The 21,398-nt window shown below is 44.3% G+C and overlaps 1 protein-coding gene across 7 annotated transcripts in view; it reads left to right on the forward strand.

The window, feature by feature from the left end:
• Positions 1 to 21,398, forward strand: part of ST3GAL3 (ST3 beta-galactoside alpha-2,3-sialyltransferase 3) — a 175,650-nt gene that overhangs the window by 116,493 nt on the left and 37,759 nt on the right. For all 7 annotated transcript variants that reach the window (XM_050306474.1, XM_050306477.1, XM_050306472.1 and 4 more), the window contains 3 exons: positions 2,157 to 2,220; positions 9,982 to 10,077; positions 14,103 to 14,289. In XM_050306474.1, coding sequence (XP_050162431.1) covers positions 2,157 to 2,220; positions 9,982 to 10,077; positions 14,103 to 14,289 — 347 coding nt within the window. The remainder of the gene's footprint in view (positions 1 to 2,156; positions 2,221 to 9,981; positions 10,078 to 14,102; positions 14,290 to 21,398) is intronic.

Here is a 21,398-nt window from a genome sequence, read left to right on the forward strand (position 1 = left end):
TTACTAATTAGCTGGCAAGATGAGGAAACCCGAATTATGTGAGCGCATTACTCAGCTGTATTATTTTAATGTGCTTTTTAAAATAGTCTATCGGATGGTCTCCAAGTAGTGCAGGGTGTGACTTGTGGGTGGTAGAGCAAACCTGGCATAACAAAGGCTTTGGTGATGGGAGGTTGCAGCCCTTGGCATGCAATCCTTTGATCTCCTTTCTGAGACTGGGGGAAAACAAGGACAGTAACACATGCTGTCCAGTAAGAGTCAGTGTATGAGGCAGGCCAAGGAGAGGACTGTGGCATGGTGCCATTAGAGGTCACAGCAACCTGTGGCAGATTTAGGGAAATAGCATTCCTGTTGGAGGCAGGGAGCCTGCTGCCTATGCATCAAAAGAAATTCCTCACATGAAGGAAAATTAAACAACACCGCTACTTTGTTATCAGAGTAACTTGCTCTTACCCTTATAAATTGCCTCTTCCTTTACTCCACTCCAGAATGTGATCTTCTGAAAGTAATCCCACTTCTCAGCTTGTAATGGTTGGCAGGGCCTGTCACTGATGCCGTGTCAAAAACTTCCCCAAATCTCAAAGTAACTGTCGGAGTTTTCCATTTATCACCTTCGTTTGTCTGCCCTGTGTGTCTCACCAGCCTGTTGTCAGGTTCAGAGCTGTTTGGCCCATGGACTGCCTCGAGCTGGTGTGTTGGTCCCACACAGTCCCAGCCCTGTAGTTTCTGCAGAGGGACGCAGTAAATAGGAGCAGAACTCTTTACTTGAAAGGGTCTCCCCAAACTGTGCCCATTGCAGTAAGTGCATGCCTGTCAGGAAGGCTATTTAAGTTCAGTGTAAAAAATCACTTGAGTGTCAGTCTTCTTAACGTTCCTGGCATCATTTTTAATCTTTGGTAAAGAAATGAGACTTATTTATTCGTTTTGATTGGTTGTTTCCTAAGAACTTTTGGACTAGTTGTCTGATATGTTTAAGGGAAGGACATGATAGATATTTACAATCTCCCAAGCAAAGTGGAAGGTGACTAATTCTTCACAATCTTTTCCCCTGTAAATGAAGCTCAGAGAAGCCAATTCAAAATTGGGAAGTGATTGGAACTCCGTATGGATCGAGGAGGATTCTGAGCTCATGGAAGAGAAATCACTGAGGGTTGCCGGATACAAAGGAGCTATACCTGATATCCGAAATCCCTGATTTGAAAACAGTTAAATGGTAGAAGAGGATTTCAGGGAAATATTATGTCTCTTTGCTTTGTTTTTGTGCTTCTCTTAGGCATCTGCTTAAGTCCACAGTTAGAGTCAGGATTTGGAGGCAGATGGACTTTTTTTTCAGACATTCTGAAGTTGCTGGTGCATTTTTAAATCCAGACTAACCAGAGCATTGCTGCTTCTTGGCCCTGGATGGGTCATGGTAAAGGAGTGAGGGCCTTTTTGGGGGAGAGAGGTGGTAAAGTTAGGGACAAATGACAAAATCTAGAGGGAAGCAGACTCAAAAATTTCCATAGCTGATAGAATTATTGGTGTGTAATGATTGTGCTTCTACAGTTTAATGCATTGAATTTGTGTGTGTGTCTGTGCTTGCATATCTTATACCATCTGGTTGCTGCAGCATTCATTGGGTATCTGCAGGCTGTGGTTCCATGGGCATTTCTTTAACCAATTATGGTGGCTTAATTGAAGAAAGTCAGACTGAGAAACTGAACCTAAACCAAAAGTAACCCAGGAGAATGAAAAGCATCAGTTTTAACTTGGTTCTGTTCCTGCATCCAATTCACCACTCAGCTGCATAAAAGCCTGTCTGAAGGCAAGCACTGACAGTGATACTGGCCTTTCCATGTCTGAAGTGTTTGTTAAACTGCCATCTCAGAGAGGTGGGTATGAAATCACTGCTATAAACTGTACTGTGCTTGTTCCCTGTCACACTCTCCATACAAGGCAGTGGCACACTGCACCAGAATTTGGCACATTACATGCCTTTACAGCCCATGTGTGAAGGTCATTGTCTAGAGAAAATAGGAATATGCAAGTGTTTATTCCTAATGAGAACCTTATTTCAGTTCCTCTCAGTAACTGCTTCAGATGCTTTACATCACTTTGGTTTTCGTTTTCATTAGAAGTGAGAACTTGTTCCTAATGTCCTCTTCCTTTCTCCACAGATAATCTGATCAAAGCCATCCTGTCAGCAACCAAAGATTACCGTCTAACTCCAGCTCTTGACAGGTAAGAGGAGACCTTTTAGAATAGAAGGAGTAGAAGTCACTCTTTTCCATGTGTCCTAAATAAATTTTGTTAGATGTTTTTGCCAGATACTTTTGCCAGTAAATTCGGCTGTGTTTTGTAGGTAGATCAGGAGCTGGAAACTGAGTCCTCTTTCCAGTAAATCTGTAAATGCTGGAGACCCCTGTTCAGTCAAACATAAGTAGCAGAAAGCTTTTGACTATTTCCTAATCTTTTGTTTCATATGTGGTTACAAGACATGCTCTTGCCCCTTTTTCAAATAAGTAAATAGCAGATTTTCAATAAACAACGTTACACTTTTCCAACCTTTCTGACAAAACAACACAACCACAAGAAACTCTTAGAGGGAAAGAAGGGACTGGCTTATTTCAACACTGTTTTTCACTAATACCCCACTAGTAAAGCAGGAATGTGGGGTTGTGTTGGCCAAGCCTGTGCTGGGATGCACAGGATAGAAGTCTCCTGGGCCCTGTGGTACTTGAATTCAACCCTTTGGAAGAAGCTTCTTTGATTCTTCAGTCCTATTGAAGAGGTTGCTTCTGAAACTCAATGGCATGTTTACAATCCAGCTTTCAAGTGATATTCCTTTAGTCTTTGCTGCCCTTGCTTTTCTGTCATTCTGTCCCTTTGCCCCGGAGTTTTGGTTTAGTGTCACCTCCTGGATTAGGTGTATTTTTTTTCAGAAGCTGTCAGAGGTTTTTCCTGGGACGTGAACTCTTTTCAAGGTCCTGGTACTACTTCTTTCCAGTGATACTTGAACCTGGGCTAACAGCACAGTTCCTGCTTTCTAAACACACTGGGTTTATTTCCTGGCCCAGCTCCCCCTCTGCCCACTTTTCCATGACAAAGTCCATAAGTTTTTCCAGCCTTTCCATAGGTCACCGCATCTCTCCTGTCGATTGTAGAGCTTGCCTGCTGTAGTTAGAGTTGAGAGCTACTCTCTGTGTGAAAGTTTATTCTTAGTCATTCACAGTCTATGTGCTAATTTAGGTTTCTTTGAAGTTTGCCTTGCCTCGCAGCAGTGCCGGGCAGGGTTAGCCTTCAGACTTCGGATTAATTTGAGAAATTATGTCCAGAAGGCAAAAATCATTTCACAAATGACCTTCTTAGAGATTTTGCACACAACTGAGTCTCATCCATCTGGGGTTTATCTCAGCTCTGGTTGGAGAGTTAAGATTTTAATCTGTTGAAAAATCCACATATAGACTCTTTCAGAAGGTTGCTCATGGGAAATTAGTGTTAATGACAGAGGGCAGGTGGAAGATTCTTGCAGTGAAGGTTAATGTAATTGTGACCCTTGCTTCTCACCTGTTTTTTGAGGAGGAGAATGTTTCAGGTTTTCTAAAAGTAATTTCTCAGGAGGCTGTGAAACATAACCACTCCAGCATGAGCTGCTCACTTTGGTTAATGTTCTTTGGGATGGGTTTGGTGCAGAGATAGGAAAGACCTAACACTCAAGCCTCATGAAATGTATGCAAAGTCCCTGAGACACCAAACACAAATGAGGGCTGGGGAACAGGCTGGACATGTACTGCTGTGGTATTGCAGTAACAAAGTTTGGTGGTGTGTAAACACACTTATCTTGAGGAAGTTCTCTATTCCTGGGAATTGTTGTGATAAAAGCAAATCAGTGGATGTTGGTTGTGTAGTACTTCACAGTCAAATACCTCCCAAAGCCCTTCCAAGTGAGCAGTTCTTAGGAAAATTAAAAATTGAACTGTATATGAGAGAGGGGCTCGGGATAGCAAGCCACAGAGTGAGAGCCCAAAGGAGCATGCAGCAGAGGGTTATTAGGAGAGAGAGCTTGGGTACTGTAGAGGGTGTTAAGGGTGCCACAGTGCTGCTCTGGGAAACCTGCTTGGTGAGTAGGGCATGGATGAAGACTTGGGTATGGTTCCAGAAATGTTCCATCACTGTGGTTGTCCATGAATTCCAGCACTGGCTGCAATGGGCATCTGCCATTTGGGATTCCAGAAGAGCTGACAGAGCAGACTGGTGAAGGAAGGTTAGATGAGGACATCTTGTCTCAAGCTCAAAGCACAGCCCAACAGTTCCTCTCTGTGACAGCTCCAGTGTGGTGGGAGCAGAGCCTTGAGGTTTGATTCCCTCCCTGACTGGTCAGGGCCAAAGGCCAGACCTCTCTCTCCTTTGCTCACCACCTTGGAGCAACTGAAGAGGGCCTGACTTAAGGGACCTTGAAAGGTCCTTTCCAACCCAAACAAACCATTCTTGGTTCTGTGATTAAGGGCTGAAAAAATGCTTTATTGGGGAAGTGTAAGAGACACAGTAGGTAAGAGACACGGCTCAAATCTATAAGGTACCAAGGGCTTCAGACTTGGGAGATCTTGTGAACCCTTCCACTTGTAGGCTCTCAGAAGTCAAGTGAGCTGATTTTAGAAGCAGGAAAAAAGGCTGCAGGTCCACCCTCTCTTCAAGATGGGGTCACACCAAAATTTTCCCTGTTGGCAAAACCAGTCTAAGAGTTGAATCCCACCCTTCTCCTTGTGCTGCTGCCATGGTTTGGAAAGGGACTTTAAAGTGGATCGGTGAAATGATTCCAGTTTATGACTTTTTTCTCTTAACCCAGGTCATTCCGGTGGCCTCATTTCCACAGAGATGAGCTCCAGAGCTGTGTGGGCACAGAGCTGTAACAGCAGCAGGAGAGGCAGAGGGCTGGGACGGGTGGGGAGGGTGAGCGCTGCCCAGCCCACTGGAACAAATGTTCCTGTAACTGTAGGCTTGAAGGCAGCTTTCCCAGGGGGAAGGGTGGGAGAGGCAGGAAAGGTGAGGTCAGAGCAGTGCGTGACAGCATTGGAAGGAAAGAGAGGATTAGAGTTGTGTGGTGGAGGATCTACACCGAGCCTTTGGTCTCGTCCCTACCCAAGCTTCGCCATTTCTGTGCTCCTTCACGAAGTTGGTCCTTGAGATGTTACATTCACTTGCCTCTCATAAGCCCTGGAAATGAATTTGTTTGTTTGATTGTCTCTGTGACAAAGGGCATCCTGATGCACCTTTCCTGACACGGTGTACTGACACGGTGCTGAAATGAGGCAAACGTGATCCTTCCGGGTGTGCGTACACCTTTCATCATCCCACGGCAGCTTTGCCAGCTCACTTCAACTAATCCCTCCATTGTGTTATAACTAGCAACAGCTGGAGGGCATGTGCACAAAGGCTATAGTTCACACCTGTAACACAGTGTAAGTGGTGCCCTGCTTTCTTAGCTCTCTTCGTGACTCCTTACTGTGGCACCTTTGTGTTGGACAGTAACCTGCTTCTGCTCCAGGACAGGGTAGGAAAAGCTGCAGTGGTGTTTGGGAGGGTAGTTACAAGTCAGCTCTGAGCTTTTCTGAAGAAGGTTGGAGATGCAGGGGACTTTCTTTGGAGTCTCTGACCTCTTCCTTCAGAGCTGCCACGTCTTTCTCCCTAGTACAGATGTTGGTGGGCCTCGTCTTTGACACTTCATAGTTCTCCTGCCCTCCACTGACTTTTCCAAGCCCATTTATATTGTTGACATTTTCACTGCTTCCTTTAGTGGCTCATCCAGTGGCCTGCCCCTCATTCTACAAATGGGTCAGGGTTTGGTTTCTAGTTCCACAGCCCTTCTGCTGGCTGGACTTCAAGGGATTTGGGGGTTAAATCTCTCTGGTGATGACATGTAGATTTCCTATGAAAAGACATAAATATAAAAACCTAACTGACCTTTTTGTATTGCCTCCAGGTGGTAATGAAGGAAAACTGAGAGTCTGAGCTTATAACTAACACAGTCTTTACTAATGCAGGATATAAACTGAGCAAGTCAGAAAGGAATTTGATAAAACAGGAGAGATGTGTCCCCCTCTGGCTCGGGTTGATAGCACCCATTTAAATAGCAGCAGCCAGTTCAAACCAGAATATGCTAAGCCTCCCTAAGCACCAGTTACCCTAAAGATGTTTTTTAATTATTCTGTTATATCTTTCCTCAAAGCCTTCAGTTCCAAAGTTGCGTAAAGGAAGGCTTTGTGGTTTCTCTCCCCTGACAAATCCCTAAAGTGCTTTGATAAGGGAGGAAGAGGAAGTATGAATCTGTGAATTGCTACAACGCAAACACGTGTTTACAGTGCTGTATTGTTCAAGAAAATCTGCGTGAATCCTGGTTTTGGTGTAGATCAACTCAACCTTGGAGCATCTGTGTCAAAGACTCTGTACATCTGGCTGCAGCTCCCAGCTTAGGGCTTTAGGGAAAGTCTGTCTGTGGAAAGTCCATGACCCTCCTTCATACCACCCTGGTAGCAAACTGGAACCTGGGCTGTGTCCCATGTGTTCAGTCCCTGAGCTCTCCTGGAAAAGAAATAGAGCTTTGATGTACTATGTAAACAAACATTAAGGTGTTTGCACACTTCTTTGTGGAGAAACAATTGAGCTGTAACTGATGCTGCTTGCACGGTGTGTTTCTTCAGCCAGAAGCTTGCCTGGAGCCAGCAGTGACTGTGTGGGTTTCCCATGCTCAAGCCCCATCAGTGGGGAGAGTTTGAAAGAAATTTAAGCTGCTAGAAGATCAAAGATTAGACCTTAGAGTCAGAAAGATACTAATGAAAAATCTTATCTGCAGACTTAGGGAAAAAGGAGAACACATTTAAATGTGTCAGGACCACAAGGGTATGAGGCTGGGCAAAGGTGATGAACCTATCAGTTATGATGAGTAAAGGCAGAACCATTCACTTAAGCAGTTGTTTCATTTTTGGAGATAAAAATAGAATGATGTTGTCCCATTTTAGAGCAACAATTAAATACTTTGTGTATTTTTTATTAGTAACTGCGAGGATATAAAATGACAATTACATGCCTTTCAAGGTAAGCACTGAAGAGTGTTTAAAGATTTTTTAGTTTGTTTTACTGTTTTCCTTTTAACCCTTCTTGGAATGTTTGATAGAACAGCAAATGTTGTGCCATTTTTGGAAAATATGGGAGATGATAAAAGGGTGGCTGTAAGTTGATTAGCTTGGTTTTGCAGGAAAAATCCTGGAAAGTTAGATCTGGGACAGAGCTTGAATGACAGCATAACTGATGTGAGCTACTTTGGGTTTGTGGAACTGAAATCTTGCCATGTAGAGGATATATTTTTTAGATGAACTAGAAGCTAAAATGATAAAGGTAACCTTTTTCAAGACAGGCATTAGTTATTAGTCTCAGCCCATGATATTCTGATTCTACACTACACCATTTAGATATAGCCTTTTTAGGAATGGGACAGTCACATAGCTTTAGAAAGTTACTATCAGGGTTGAGAATTAATCCTTTAGTGACACTTCTGTTGTAGTCCTGCTGGCAGGTATTTGCAGGGGCTAAAACCAATCTGGAGTAAATGTAAAATTACACTAGAAAAATTTGCCAGAACCAAAGACTGGGAAAGGAAGGAGTAGCAGGGCCAGGTCAGTCTTGACCTTTGCATGGGATCCTTCTTTGAACAATGCTGTACTGGAGCCAAATCAAAAATCAGGCATCACAGGGGTGACAACACAGATCATGTGTACAAGATGAGGATTATATTCTGCAAACCAATGACTATAAAAAGAGGATTGGAATGATGTACGTAGAGTCCTCTGTGTAAAAGGGACTCTGCTTTGAGCAGCATTAGCTCCACGTGCTGGTCTTCCAGATTCAGTGCTTCAGAGATCTGGGGAGAAGCTGAAAATTGTTCAGAGGAGGTACCACAAGTGTGAATCAAGACCTAGGAGAGCTACCATACTGTGCAAGATGTGATGAGCTTGCTCCAGTTGGTATGGCCAGTGGAAGGTTAAAAATGGGCTTTGATCAGTCTACGGGTACTGTGTGGGAGCAGGGCCATGAAAAGCTGCTGGAGCAGCTTTGGCTGGTGGAACTGGTTCTTTTATATCGTGTGTGGCAGCTCATGCTCTCCAGTCTGACCCACGAGGGGCAAATGTTTATACACATGCAGATGTGGAAGGGACTACTGACAGTAGATGGTGCTTTAATTTAGCAGAAGAGCAAAGACTGTGATTAAGTGGTTTGAGGCTGAAACAAGCAGATCTGTATTCAAAATTGGTAAGAGCTGCCATCCTAACATAAGTGGGAGAAGGATAGAGGGGAGTCTCCGTAGCTTGCAGCCTTTGGATTTTGACCTGGTATCCTTCTTCAAAAGAGAAAATTAAGAAAAGTCATGGCTGAGAGACAACTGAGTAGAGAAATTATGGTATTTCACCTGGCAGTCTGCTATTGAGGAGGTCAAACTTAATCATCATAAGAGTGTATTTCCATCTGAAATGTCACTTGGCCAGAACTGTCTATTTTTCCCTTCTTTTCCTGAAAGGTTATGACAAAGTTGTAACCACCTTTGTCACTTGTTTGGGTGTACTTGGGGTTGACTCTTTTACTTCCCCCTTTGTCACAATATACTGCCTGAACCAGATCTTGCATCTGCTTTCCCCTTGTTGCCAGAACTGTTGTTTTGTTGGTTTTTTTTTTTTGCTGTGCCATCATCTATAAAATTCTTTCTCTGTTGTGGTTTGATTATCACAAACATCTATGCTTCTTCAGCCTTAGGGACACTGGGCTAACACGACCATCTGCTTGGGGATGTTTTTTTTTTCTTTTGGAAAGGCTCAGATACGCAGTGAAACTTTTTCTGGGCAAGGGGAAGCTGTTCCAGAGCATTTCTTGGTGCTGTTAATTCTGCACGTGTCTCCAGCTAATGGCTCTGTCAGCAGAGTGACCCTCAGTGGTTTAGCCGAGTCTTTAAGTGCACTCCAGCCCTGCTCTGCAAAGAGGGACCCCTCATAAGTAGAGCTTTTCGTGCTGGCTCTTTAGACTCATCACAGAGAGGACAGCCTGGAGGAGCCCAGTTGAGTGTGCCTGGGACGAGGAAGGCTGCCTAGCCCAGAGATCTGCTCCAAACAACTGATTGCCTTGGACCCTTTCCGAAAAAGGCTCTGCAGACACGTATTCCTCCAGTGAACTACCAGAGGTGGAGGCACACTGCCAGAAGAGCCAGCTGCGTTTGGGATTAGATGGCTGGAAAGAAGTCCTTTCTCTGTCTTCAAAACAAGATCACTTCTTAACATCTGCTGCAGAGAGTTCTTGTGACTCAGGGTTCCACAAGAAACCGTTCTCCTCCTTCTTTTTCCTGTTTCTTTTTCTTTGTAATTAAGGTTATTTTCCTTCCCTTTCCTCACCTATTGTGTCTCCATATATGTTTCCTACTGGACAGGAGTGGGGAGGGGAAGGGGGTGTCCTTTTTCCTCTCCCTTTAGTGGGGGTTTTTTTGTCTCTTGAAGTCTCGTGATAGCAGCAGCAATTTTGCTCTCACCAAGGTGAGCACACCCCAGATAACCTGGCAAGATCTGCCTGCACTCACGAAATTGCTTGGAGAAAAGACTTCCTCACTAAGCCTTTGGTTTATTGTTATTTCAGTGCTGAATGAATGATGAGAAGGTTTAAGTAAACAGATGGGTTTGATTCAAGCCCATCATACCACGGGTGTGGGGGGAGAGGAGCTGCTTGTCCTGACAGCTCATCTCATTAGGCCACACGTGGTGTGAGGTGTTGAAAGCAGTTTATCACGTGTAATGCCTGGGCATGATGAGGTGAGCTGGGGATCAAGTGTATCTCTGTCCCCCCTCTCCTAATTCTTGATATTTGCAAAGGTTTCCTGTGGTTCTCAGGTGCGTGCAAACTAAATATGTGTGGCTCTGTGTGTTTGAAGTGACGTTACAAAAATCACCTCTTCCTCTGTTTCTTCCACAGTCTCAGCTGCCGGAGATGTATTATTGTGGGAAATGGTGGAGTACTTGCAAATAAATCATTGGGGTTAAAAATTGATGACTATGATGTTGTTGTCAGGTGAGTCTTTGGCATTATAGTTTCCTTGTCATCTATTCAGTTTCTGTATCGGTTCACTTGCTGTGCAGGCAGCCTCTAACCTGTACCAGTGACAGTATCCATTTGTATGAAAACATTAACTTATATGGAGGGGAAGAAAAGACAAGAGCATATAAATGTTTGTTATAAATGGCGTTCACATCAAAGGGTAAAGGCACTCCTCAAACATTCCATTTTCCACCGCTGTTTGGGAATGTGGTCTCTCATGTGATCCTGCTTGAACCTTCCCTTCGTAGCTCCTTTCTGAAAGCTGCTGCTTTTTGTGATGCCCTTAGGTGGTGAAGCAGTAACTCAAACTGTTGGATCTGCTCCCAGATGTATCCCCTAGGTAGCTCAGGGGAGTATTACTGGTCATACATGTGTAGCATTCCCCAGGAACTTCATTTCACAGCTAGGATGGGAAGGGCTAAGAGTGATGCAACGTGGGATGTTAGGGGGCAGAAAGCCTCTATGAGTGAGGACCCAGTGATTACAGGCGCCCTAAAAACTGGGAATACTTTGCCTCTGTTCACTGCAGATGACAATGTCGAATAAGGGAGCAGAAGCAGAGTGGTGTAGGAGTGGAAAGGACCACAGGCAAAGTCAGGACTTCTTGCTTTGGCTGAGGACCTGGATCATCGCCATCTCAGAATGCTTGAAAAACGTGCTGATATGTGAAATCACAGGTCTAGTCATAACTCTTAGTAATAAATCTGTCAAGTCAGGGAGGCGTTCTGGGTGACTGGAGATTAACAAACATAATACCTGTACTAATGGAGACTGAGAGAGAGTGTGTGTGTGTAGGAGGGAGGGGGGGGGATGTGCTCTAGGGAGATACAGACCCATTAGTCTGACTTGAAAAAAAAATGCAGGGCTTTCCAGCAGGTTTTGGATCATGAGTAACAAAATATTACAGTGGTAAATAGGAAAACTGGGATAAACTGCAGTGTAAGTTTATAAAAACTGGTTTAACATAGTCTAAGTCGGCATTTTTTGCCTTAATAAGATAACTGATTTCACGTTAAAGGAAATGTATCCGATATCATCTCTCTGAATTTCAGTCAACTGTGAGATATGGTGGCAAATAGCAAATTCTTAGCTAAGGTGGAAGAAAGGAAGGGATTAGTAAAAGAATTTAAGGCAGGTATCATTTAGCATGGTCTGTGTTCTCTCCTGTGTGCCAGTAATGGGCACATGAGGAAAGAACAGAACATACAGAGAGTAATAAATATCCTCTAACTCTGGGCAAAAAGACAAAGAAGACCCCTTTTAGTCCTTTGTTCCTGTGAATGGTTCCCTGGTTCTCCATCAGTGTGCTGGACACAGGGATGGCTGTTCAGAACAGGACAAAATTTTTACAGCCCTTTCCCTAGTCTCACTATCAGTTCTTAGCAAAGAGCTCTTACTACTCGTCATAGGCTGGTGACTTGTAGTAATTTGAGCTGAATTAAAAGCAGTTACAGTCTTTTCTCGGGTTCAGGATGTTCAAAAAGTGGCTAAAGAATGGTTTCAATCCATCTGGACTAAGCCACCCACTAAGATTTACATCAGAAAGTCCACTATTTAATTTCCGAATGAAAAGTTCGACTTCTTCCTCTCCACATCAGTAAATCTAAGTCAGTTTGCAAGCTGGGAGGATAAGAGGGCAGCCGAGCACCTGTGCTGTTTGTGGGGCAGATAAAGAGGAGAGAAGTCAACTGTAAAGGTTAAATGAAGCCAGGTGCTGGGATGTGTATCCAACTGCTTGCTTTACTCCTGTGGAAGCCTGAGGAAGTCCCTTGTATTGCAGCATCCTTTTTCATGGGTTGCAAAACTCCTTTGAAGGATCATATTTGGGACATAGGAAGTGAATTTTAAGGGGAAAATGTGGTATGTTTGTGGACAAAGAAGTGATCCAGCAGGACATGGAGTTTTTTGATGCCCATGTGAGGATTGCTAATTGCAGCAATAAATTTTGTTCTTGCGATGAACATCATCCAGTCAGTTTTGCCAGTTCTAAAACAGCTTGGAGTGAGTTGGTTACTGTTTTTCTTTAACTAGATATTATCAGATTTCAGTGCAGATGTTTTTCCTAGCTGTGACACTGTTTACCTGGCAGGAGCTTCTTGCAGCAGTCAGTCATCAGTATTCTGAAATGCTTCCTTGCAGACAGGGCAAAAACAAGTCTGTATCAGAAAGTCCTGATCAGAACAACACAGGGATTCACCTGATCATGATACTTTAGTGGTGGAATCTTCATGGTGCCACATTTAGGAGTTAGTGTCTCGTAGGCAGACACAGACTTAAAAACACTCTGAAACTTCTTATGTGAGAAAACTGCCCATCCATGGGCAGTACGAGGAGGCCTGACATCCTAACCTGGGTTTTTCAAGATTTAGCTGTGTTTATAACCAGCAGTGTGTCTTGCCTGAGAAGGGGTTCAAGCTGTGTAGCATCACCTCGGTGAACACGGGCTGTGGCTGCCAGAGCTCCTCCTGCTCCATTGCCCACACTTTCTTCGGACAGTACTTTGTAATATTTGTCTCTGTTTCCTTTACTTTATGTGAGGTCATCTACCCCAAAGGCACACAACACCCTAAAGTTTAAATAACGCCCATAAAAAGAGCGAGTGATGTGTGAATGTTCCATCAGCAGCAGAGGAAAGGTAAGGGGATCAGGCTGGCAGGGATCACTGTTACTGCAGGTAATCAGGTGTAGCTACCTCAAAGTCAGGCTACAAAGCAAGGGTTTATAAACCATGCAAAAAGACTTCACCTGCTGTATAAATTGTGGTGGTGCTGATTCTTAAGCTGCTTTCCCTCCGATATTTTATTCCTAATGATAAAGCAAGTATTTTTACTAAAAGTGCATAGGAGTTTATTCCTCTAAAATTTGAATATAATTTCAGATTTTACACAAAGATTTTCTTCTACTAAAAAGTTTCCAATGTGAAATGCTTACCCAGGCTGAAAAAGACAAATCCAGATACTCATTAACATTCCTGCACGGCAAAATTTGCAGTCCATAAGCACTTTCCAGTATATTGAACTACACCAAGTCAAGAATGCTGCAATAATTCAAGCAGGCAATGCTGTTCCATCAGGGGCTGCTATTTGATGTCAGCAAGATTTGTATTCCAAGTTACTTGAAACTTCCTCAGCTTTGGGTTTCTAGTTTTGAATAGAAGTTTTGAATAATGTCATGAAAGTCATCACTGCAGTTCATGCCAAAGCAGTTTGTTTTAACAGAAGCACAGCTAAATACACAGCATTCCCTTAGAAATCAGTGTGCCCAAGAGCAAAGCTGTGTGCCTGCTTGGGTGTTTTCAGGGTGGGATGCACTTCCACAGCAGGAACTCCTTGGAGTCAGTGAGACTGAAGCTGTGCTGAGCCTTGCCCCAGCTGTGCAGCCCAACCTCCTCCTTTGTGCTGCCACTGCAGGGCAGCTCACCCTCCAGATGGGCCAGTTTGGGGTATTAAGCCCAGGAGATTGTTCCTTTGGGGTTTTTTTTTTGAGAATTATATCCCTAAACAGCCTCACTGCAGGTAAAATGAGCAGTGTAAGCTCTGGACTGGGGTTGGAGCATGAAACCAGATTCAACTCTTTTAAAACTGATGTGGAGCTGCATCACCTCTTTCAGCACAGTCTTGCAGAATCCAAGTGACACATCACAGGAGCAATGGGTTGTTAAAATATTAATGCTTAGTTTGTAACTCCAAATTTGCAAGGACAATTTTTTTCAGTTTCCTTTTCCAAAGCTTCCAATTCAGTGTAAATCTCAATAGTGGATATGCAGAAATGGTTTGCATTATATTCAATTATGTATTTTAAATGGCTTCTAATTAAACTGTCTTCACAGTTTGGTATAAACCTTCATAAAATGCTAGCGATGAAGAACTGGAAGAGGTAACATTTGCTGCTCTAACAGCTGCTACAGGGAATTCTTGCCCAGCAGTGATTGCTGTGTCATCAACACCCTTGAGTGTAAGTGGGAATCCATGACAGTGTCTTCTCTGGTTGCCCTGCAGGCTGAACTCAGCTCCAGTGAAGGGCTTTGAAAAGGATGTGGGTGGCAAGACAACACTCCGGATCACATATCCTGAAGGTGCAATCCAGAAAATGGAGCAGTACGAGAAGGATTCCCTGTTTGTTCTGGCAGGATTCAAATGGCAGGATTTCAAGTGGCTGAAATACATTGTTTACAAGGAGAAAGTGGTAAGAACACTGTCAGCTGACACTGTGAAGGTCACATAATTCCTAATGGTGGGCAGATGTGACACCACCATCCTGTTTGCCATGTTTTGGTCTGAGGAGAATTCCTGTGTGTGTGTCCTGCTGCATTTAAGTGAAGACTTTCTTTACCTCCATGAGCTGCAGCTTTAATTATGTTTTACAAAGACATCTCTCTGTAACCTGACCTTGCATCACAGATGAGGCTTTCTATTCAAGATTTTGTTGGTGTGCACTAGGAACAATGAATTTAATTTTTTTTTATTTTAAAGGGTATTTAAAAGGACCGTCTCTTGCATGGATTTTATGGTCTCTTAGGATTTAGGAGCAGAGGAAGGAAAACAGCAATGGCAAGGGGAAGAAGTGGGAGTTTGGGGACAAGGATGTGATGACACAGGAGGGGAGGAGGAGACAACAGCAGCACAAATTGTTGAAAAGGCTACAAGCAGACTTAATGTGACCTCCTGAATAGCACAAGCCATTATATTTTGCTCAGTTACTGAGATTCATGATTTGTGTCTGATTGAAGTATCATCCAGAACAACAGTATCAAGTCTAATTTTAAAACACTGAAATGATGAATACTCGGTTTTCCCCATGTAAATATTTTACCCCCATCAGTTGCATTAGTGCCCTTGTGAAGTACCACAGCCCTGTTAATAGTCAGGGTTGTTCTCTGTAATTCACCCCTCCTGAATGGAATCAGCTTGTGATCAGTGGCTTCTCATTCAGTGGATGGTTTGTCTTTATCTGCCGGTCACGACATCCAGAATAAATGCCCTCTGTTTGGGTACAGTTCTCGTTTTACATATCTTATATATCTGTTTTCAAATGTTGCTTTAATGACTTTTCAGCAAGTAACGAGACAAATGGATTAGCATTCGGAGGATGGCACATTATATCATGTGTTTGGAGACAGGGAGAGGAGGTTGGCAGCTCACCACGTACACAATGAAGCAGTCTGGGAGTATAATTGCATACGGTTGTTACAGAGATGGCCTTAAGGGCTCATACTTTGCTCTTGTCTCATACTGGCACCAACTTGCAATTATTTTCCTGGTACCAGACGGATGAAGTTACCTGTCAGCCTCTGGGCAAGCACCAGTGGGCTTTCGTAACATGAATAATTGAGTCAAAAGTAATTTTCACTGCTTTATGTCAGGCTCTTCTTCCTCATTCAGGGGAAGGGAAAACCCTGGCACTGTCAGTGCCCTGCAACCTGAATGCAGTTGCAGGGACTCGTGGTGTTTAGCTTGAAGCTCAAAGGATGGGTTGGTTTACTTGAAAACAAATTGAATTTCCACCTGATGCTTGCAGTCAAGTGGTCACCACTAAGTTCTAATGTGGTTTTCCCCTGCTCTTAGAAGGATGCAGCAAATTGTCTGTTAAAACTTGCTGGAAGACCGAGGAGAGTGATTGCAGTTGTTTGAACTGAGTGCTTCAGTGCCCAGCTTGGCAGAGAGCAGAAGGAACTGGAGCTTCTTGCATTGCATGTTACTTCAGTGCTCTTGTGATTGGCTCCTTATCCTTCATTTCTTCAGAATAAATGCACCCTTTTTTTTTTTTTCAGTTCTTTTAGGTGATGTTTTCCAGATCTCTTTAATTCCTGTTGCTCTTTTGAATGCCTGCAGTTAATTCATCTTTTCCTTAAGGAGCAGTGCCCAAAAATGTACAGACTACAGCAAAAAGAGAGAAGCAAACAGCTGCATCAGTAGCCTCACAGTTCTCATTCTGTATGCATTTGCTGTTTGGGCCTTTTCCACAGTGACACAGGAACTGAGTGTTGGGTTCCTTGAGACTCCATGTCTCAGGAAGAACTGAAGAGCAGCCACCTTCCCAGCTCCACACCCTGTGCTTGTGTCGTTGGCTCCTCCTGTCAGAGAGCAGCACTGTGCACTTGTCCCCACCGATTCTTTCTTCCAGAACTCTTCTCCAGTTTGCCAAGTTCCTTTGGCAGAGCTTCCCAGCATACCTGCCATTCTTTCCAGATCCATGTCCTCTGCAGTTTAATAAACATACTTTTTACTCCATCATCCACGTTAATAATGAAAGCACTAAACAAAGTTGGTTCCTGGGCAGAACCCAAAGTAATAACATCCTCCCATTTCTACAGTGAGCCCACTGAGAACTCATCCTTGGTACTTCTTTGGCCACTTATGAACTTGTGTCACAGTAGTATCCTTAATAACAGTTTTGGCATGTTTGTGAAAGTGATCTGTCAGAAGCTTTAGTGAATACCAGTTACATGTCTTCCTTCTCCCCAGTGATAATTTTTCTTCTGTATAAAGAATTTTTTTTAAAAATAATTTGCTCTTGACAAATCCTCATGGGTTGCTACTCAGTCTTTGTTATTTTGTTCAGGTGCTTACAAATAATTAATCCTGCTATTCTGGGAATTGAAATCATAAATCAGCTCTCTTCCCTCTTTTGCCTTTTTAGGCTAGGCACTGCTTTTGTCCATCTTTCAGTCCTTTGACAATCCTACCTTGTTCTACACAAGTTCCCAAAGGGAGTCATTGCTGGTTTTTGAGGCTGCTGAGCCACTTCATTGAATACTTTAGGATACAGCCCAGGTGACTGGAAAACATCTGTCTTGTGCTCTCTAGTCTGATCTCTCTCTATTCGAGGCTGAGATCTTGCTGTCACTGGCTTTAGCTGCGAGCAGGTGGGTGGCACAGCTGCTTTTTCTAGAGGAAACTGATGCAGAAAGTGCTGTCTCTTAGATAAAACAAGCAGGGTTATGAGAATAGCACATAGGTGTCTGTTCTGGTAGTGAGTGTTAGCATTTTTATCAGTGTGTGGTAAGTTCAAGATGACAAGAGCCTACCCAGTGCTCTCTGTGGAGAGTTTGTTTCTGTCAGCTGATGTTCCAGAGAAAAGGGACTTTCTTCCTTTCGTGGATTCATCTAGAGGTACTTGCTTGACCTGAGAGGTCTGTGTGCCACTGTTGCTTATTCCTCATCTGACGTGTTCCTCTGCAAGACTTCATCCCTGCTGCAAACCAGTGATTACAGTCAGGAGCCTGACTCAGGATGGAGAGAAGGAAAATGGAACATCCTGCTAAAAAACACAACTGCTTGGAAGTGGACACATTCCTCAAAAAAAAGAGTAGGCTGATCTCTGCCCTCTGACGTTTCCTTTGCCCGTGACTGTTGATAGAGACTCTATGTGTCCATGGCACAGTCACAGGTGACTTCCTGAATTCCTCCAGACATCTGGAGCTGCTTGGACCTGCCTGACCAGAGATTCTGGGCCAGGTACTTGGATCCTGGCTTAGCCCTCTCTTAAGTGAAATCAAAGGGAGTTTATCTGAGAAAGAGTAAATGAAAGGCGAGTGGCTATTTCTTGCTGGGTCAGTGGTCAGATAAGCTTATTCTCCCTGCAGCTGAGAGGGATTTGCTCTTGTGTTATGTTAGTCTTTTGGCAGCACTTGCATACTGAGAAAGGGGTAAGTGCTTTGTAGAGGGAAGGATTTTCTGGAGATGTTACGAGGAAAAAGAATGAGTGTGATGAAGAAGCAGCAACAGAACAGAGAGGCAGGGGATTTTATGTGTTACACAGTCTGGTGTGGTGGCCTCCCAGAGATCTGTGTGATGCCCTAGGAGACACTCTATCCAGAAACCAGAGCAGTGGAATATGGACCAAAGAAAAAGCAAAAGCTCAGCTGCTTTTTATTTCCCAGTAAAACAGGAATATCTAGAAGCAAGTAAAAACTTGAGAGAAAACATTATTCTAGAAAAAGGACAGGTTTGGCTAAATATTCAGCAGCAGCAGTGAAACAAAGGTAGTCTCCATCACAGAGTTCTGGCTGAGCTGACATTCCAAATTGTCACTGCAGGAAGTTACAGCAGTACTGTATCACCAGACAGTGCACAGCTGCCTTTAAGAAGGGGAAGGGTGAGTGAATCTGAGCGACTAAAACCCTGGTAATCTGATTTCAGTCATTTGACAAGCATTAGAATAAACTGAAGGAGAAAATAATTGCACCGGTTGCCACTAAAAGGAGTCTGGGATAGAGAAAAGGTGACATGGTTAGCAGAGGGGAGTATTGCACCATGCTGACCTAATATGTCACTGTACAAGTGGAAAGGAAGTGAGTTGGAGTCCCAGAGCCTGCAATCTCATGAACTCGTGGATGTTGCAGAAGGGTCACAGATGTGGGTTGTTCGTGCATCTGTGGTGATTGGTCTGGCAGTGCTGCCTTGGAGTCATTGCTGCAAGAACCTGCTGACACTGCCAGGCACCCTGATGAAATGACTGCTGCCAGTGCATCCCCAGAGAGGGATCACTCATGGGCAGTCACTCAGAACAGTTACACTTTCTCCTGGACTGTTCTTTTTGCCAAGAGACGTTACCTATGCTGTGATCCACCCTGCTGCTTCCCACTTCTTGTACCCCTCCTGCACCATCCTGGGTCTTCCAGAGACATTAGCTCTTCCTGAGTACTCAGAGCACCAGTGGAATTACAGGGGGAGGGAGATTTGGTCATCTATTGCTCTTAAACAAGTTTCTCTGATGCGTGGAGAGTAGATGCTTCCTGAAACAAAGGGGAATTTACAAGCTCCAGATATGCAAACCAGCCATCTCAGCCTGGTGCTGAGGCCAATTCCAGGGTGGTTTCTTGCCCATCATTAGTGAATCAGAAGGAGCTCTCTTGCTTGCTAGGGCTCACTTCCCTGAACATCTGGCACACGACGGTAAAGCAGCCAAGTGAGGGCAAAGGTGTCACTGGAAATTGGCAGCTCACAAGCTTCCTTCTCGTGTAATAATGAGCCTGCGGATGATTCCGGCGGGAATCTCTGCAGCCTCTGCCAGGAGGAGTCACTTGTGCAGCAAGCCCCTGCGGCACCTCCAAATTCTCTTTGATAGTGAAAGTCATAGGAGCAAGTGAGCACCTGCCTGCCAGCGTGGCCAGGCTGGGTTGTCTGTCCCTTGCAGGGGCATGTCTTTGACAACTTGCACACAGCAGCCATGCCGTCCAAAAAGCAGTCCTCCTCCTCCAGCGGTGGGCACGGCATAACCCCTCCTCCTCTGCCACAGCACGTCACTGCTGCTTGGGGGGATCTTCTGGATGTGCCAGCAGGGGAGGTTTTATTTAACCTTTTGTTTGGGAACTACATTTTTGTATGAGCAGCTTACTTCTAGTCCCGCTAAAATGTGCGTTACGATACCCTCCTGGCATGGTCAGTGTTAACTGTCCTAGAGCCAAGGCCAGACTGCTGCCAGAGCCTGTGCTGTCTGCTGAGCTTTTGTTTAGAGCTTCTCTTCTTCCATTAGTTAATGGCCTTGTCACGCTGCATGTTTGCTAGGGCAGACTGTGAACGTCACAGCCCTGGAGTTCACTGCAGATTCCTCGGATTCTGAAGCAGCCTTACCTGGGGGCTGTTTTACATCCCTAAAAAAACTTGGGAGCCATCATGCTCCTCCTGTCATCTTCAGGAAAATGGTGAGGCTGTGAATCTGCTGTTGCTGTCCAACCCCAAGTAAAGCTTTATTCACGTGTGTGCATTTTCAGCTTGTTTGAAGTTTGAGACCAGCATTTGAGCAGGTGATTTCTCTGAGTCTCAGATAGGGAGACAGAACCTGCTTCTTCCAATGCTGTCCCTTGCCTTTGGTGACAAATGGAGTGGCCACTACCACTGGCAGATTCACTGCAGAGTTTGCTTCTGGATTGCAAATATTTTCTTTCCCTTTTCTCCTCCCAGGGGCTGGTTGCTTTAATTATCTTGTGTGCAGCTGATCTTTTCAGGTTTTGAAGGACTGTGGGAGAGACATGTGGGATGATTCTTGGGACAGCATTCTGGTTTGGTGGATCTCTCAATCCACCACTAGTTGTCTTAATGCATTAAGAATGTAAAGCTTGGTTACAGGTTTGTGGTGCCTCATCCTGTGCTGAAACACAACTCCAGCCCACCTGCTTAGAGGTGTGCCTGGGCATTGCCTCGTGTCTGCCTGCTCTCTCCTTGGACTCAGCTGAAAGGGGACAGAAGCTGGACATGCTGCTCCATCATAAATGTGAAGAGCTTCTGAACTGAGAAGTCAGCTGTAAGGGTTGTCTCCTTTCTTTCACAAATTTGAGTTTTCACCTAAATAGCCATTTACAGCTAATCCCTTCGGAAGTATAATATAGGAAGGCACGGCTGGTGAGTAAGGCAGCCAGCCTGCTTAAAGGACATGATGAGGCTTGCAGTAGGGGAAGAGGCAAGAAAGCCTTTTTGGTGTCCTGTGCTCCCAGCACATGGTGCAAAAGCCATTTCCAGTCACAGAAAGCGAAGGGATTCTAGGAGAAATTTTAGCAGGGAATACCTTACCACGTCATCAGGGTGGTTCGTTGCCTCATTCAGAGCAGCTGAACTGTTAATAAATGTGGAAACACTGAAAATGCTTTGTAATAAAAGTGAAAACATGAGGCTGTCCTGGTACCTACCAATTCTCTGACTGAGATGAGGTGGGAGAGTCTGTGTGATGCATTCTGTGGAGGATATTCTGTGTTCTTTTGACTAAGAGTAGCTGAAAGTTAGTTTGTCCTTCTGGGATGATTCTTGTGACATGGTTGAGTTTTGGGTTTTTAGGTTTTGATCTCTCTGGGGGTGTAGAAGGCTTGTCCACACTGCCTGAGGGGTTGTGCTCCCATGGTTAGGAGCTGTTTCACCAGTGCAGTGCATTGGTGGGAGTAGCCCAAGGGAACCATGGAAGACTTGCATATGAAAAAATCCTTCTCTGTGACTGGCCAGGAAATCAGAGTCATTTCCAGAAGGTGTAAGGAGAAGTATGAACACTATGAGAGAAGGCTTTGAGAAGTATGTACACTATGAGCCAGTTTTTTTCCAGTCATGGTTAGAAGAGAGGCTGGAAAACACGTAGAGATGCCATATAAAATCTTGTCCCTGTTGACCAAAAGAGGGAGAAAACCTTAGCTCTGTGTTCTGTGATTTTTAACAAGCTTTCAGGTAGCACTGTGGTGAGACCATTCCGGAATCTCAGCAGGCAGATGACCCAGTTTGAAACGTGGGCCTTGGGGGAGACTTCCTGGCCAGATTCCCAAAGGAAGGTTGTTGGTATGGAAGTTGCAGGCTGGAGCTTGCCCTTCGTAC

Source organism: Myiozetetes cayanensis, unplaced genomic scaffold (genome assembly GCF_022539395.1).
Source record: "Myiozetetes cayanensis isolate MyiCay16 unplaced genomic scaffold, myiCay2020 scf12, whole genome shotgun sequence".
In the NCBI taxonomy this organism is placed as follows: domain Eukaryota; kingdom Metazoa; phylum Chordata; class Aves; order Passeriformes; family Tyrannidae; genus Myiozetetes; species Myiozetetes cayanensis.